The sequence below is a fragment of the Callorhinchus milii genome, unplaced genomic scaffold, assembly GCF_018977255.1.
Source record: "Callorhinchus milii isolate IMCB2004 unplaced genomic scaffold, IMCB_Cmil_1.0 Scaffold19, whole genome shotgun sequence".
In the NCBI taxonomy this organism is placed as follows: Eukaryota; Metazoa; Chordata; class Chondrichthyes; order Chimaeriformes; family Callorhinchidae; genus Callorhinchus; species Callorhinchus milii.
In genome coordinates this window covers 10,689,684-10,690,755 of record NW_024704760.1, presented here as the reverse complement: position 1 = coordinate 10,690,755, position 1,072 = coordinate 10,689,684, and the positions used below count along the sequence as shown (strand labels likewise).

At 50.9% G+C, this 1,072-nt stretch overlaps 1 protein-coding gene across 1 annotated transcript in view; it reads left to right on the top strand.

The window, feature by feature from the left end:
* Positions 1–734: 734 nt before the first annotated feature.
* The window catches only part of LOC103186079 (synaptotagmin-6), a 74,045-nt gene continuing 73,707 nt past the window's right edge, over positions 735–1,072 (top strand). Inside the window, exon 1 of the mRNA XM_042342260.1 lies at positions 735–838. Coding sequence (XP_042198194.1) covers positions 735–838 — 104 coding nt within the window. The remainder of the gene's footprint in view (positions 839–1,072) is intronic.

Here is a 1,072-nt window from a genome sequence, read left to right as displayed (position 1 = left end):
TGAACATCTCTATTAAATCTCCCCTTAATCTTCTCTGCTCTAAGGAGAACAATCTTATTATTATTATTATTATTATTACTATTCACTTTGATGCTTTCTCATAAGATATTTGGATCAATTGCTCCAAGCCGCAATCTAACGGGTTAATCCTTACAACGCAATGCTCTTGATACTTTTGGTAATTGCACTTTGTGTCAAACTTGGAATAAGTAAAAGGAGAAAAAATGTTCAGCGTCGGGGGGAGCAAAAGGAAAGGTCAGCGAACAACTAATGTCTGTTCAACTTCAGCTCTTCAAAATAAAGGCAATTCATAGCAACACAGTCAGATTGGAAAATCAATAGGGATTGTCTTTATTCAATGAAGGTTGTCCTCCAGCAGACAGTTTGGGTTAAAGTCATGTCTCTCATCCCAAATTGAATGGTGAAGGAGGGTCCTTGTTGGGAACCACGCCTCAGTCAAGCAGCAAAGATCTGTCTGAGCAATCACAATGCCACAATACCAGGGGCACTCACAGCACATCTTGTTGGAATTAGCTGTCAGTCTGTGGAGAGTTGGCATTAACGTGGTGGGAAGTAAGGAAGGGTGGGGGGGTGGGGAGGGGGGGGTGGGGGAGAGTTTGGGAGTGACTGACTGGCCAAGTGCAGATGTAGTAGACAGTGTGAGAGAGAGAGAGAGAGAGTTCCCAGATCTCAGGCATCACTCCCTCCCAGGGAGTGAGAATGCTGTATAAACCATGAGCAGCAGCAGCAGCAGATGGCAGGACAACCTGGTCCTGTGTCAGAAAGCCATCCGCCTGGTCACCCAACTCTGCCTCAACAGAGTGTTGGACCATGAGAAGTGCGTGGATTTTGTGTTCTGGGGGGATGGGGAGGGTTGGGGGGAATGGGGAGGGTTGGGGGGAATGGGGGGTGGATGGGGAGGGTTGGGGGGAATGGGGGGGGGGAGTGGGGAGGGTTGGGGGGGTGGGGGGGAATGGGGGGGGTGAGGAAGGTTGGGGGATGGGGGGGTTGGGGAGGGTTGGGGGGAATGGGGGGGATGGGGAGGGTTGGGGGGGGTGGGAGGGTTGGGGGG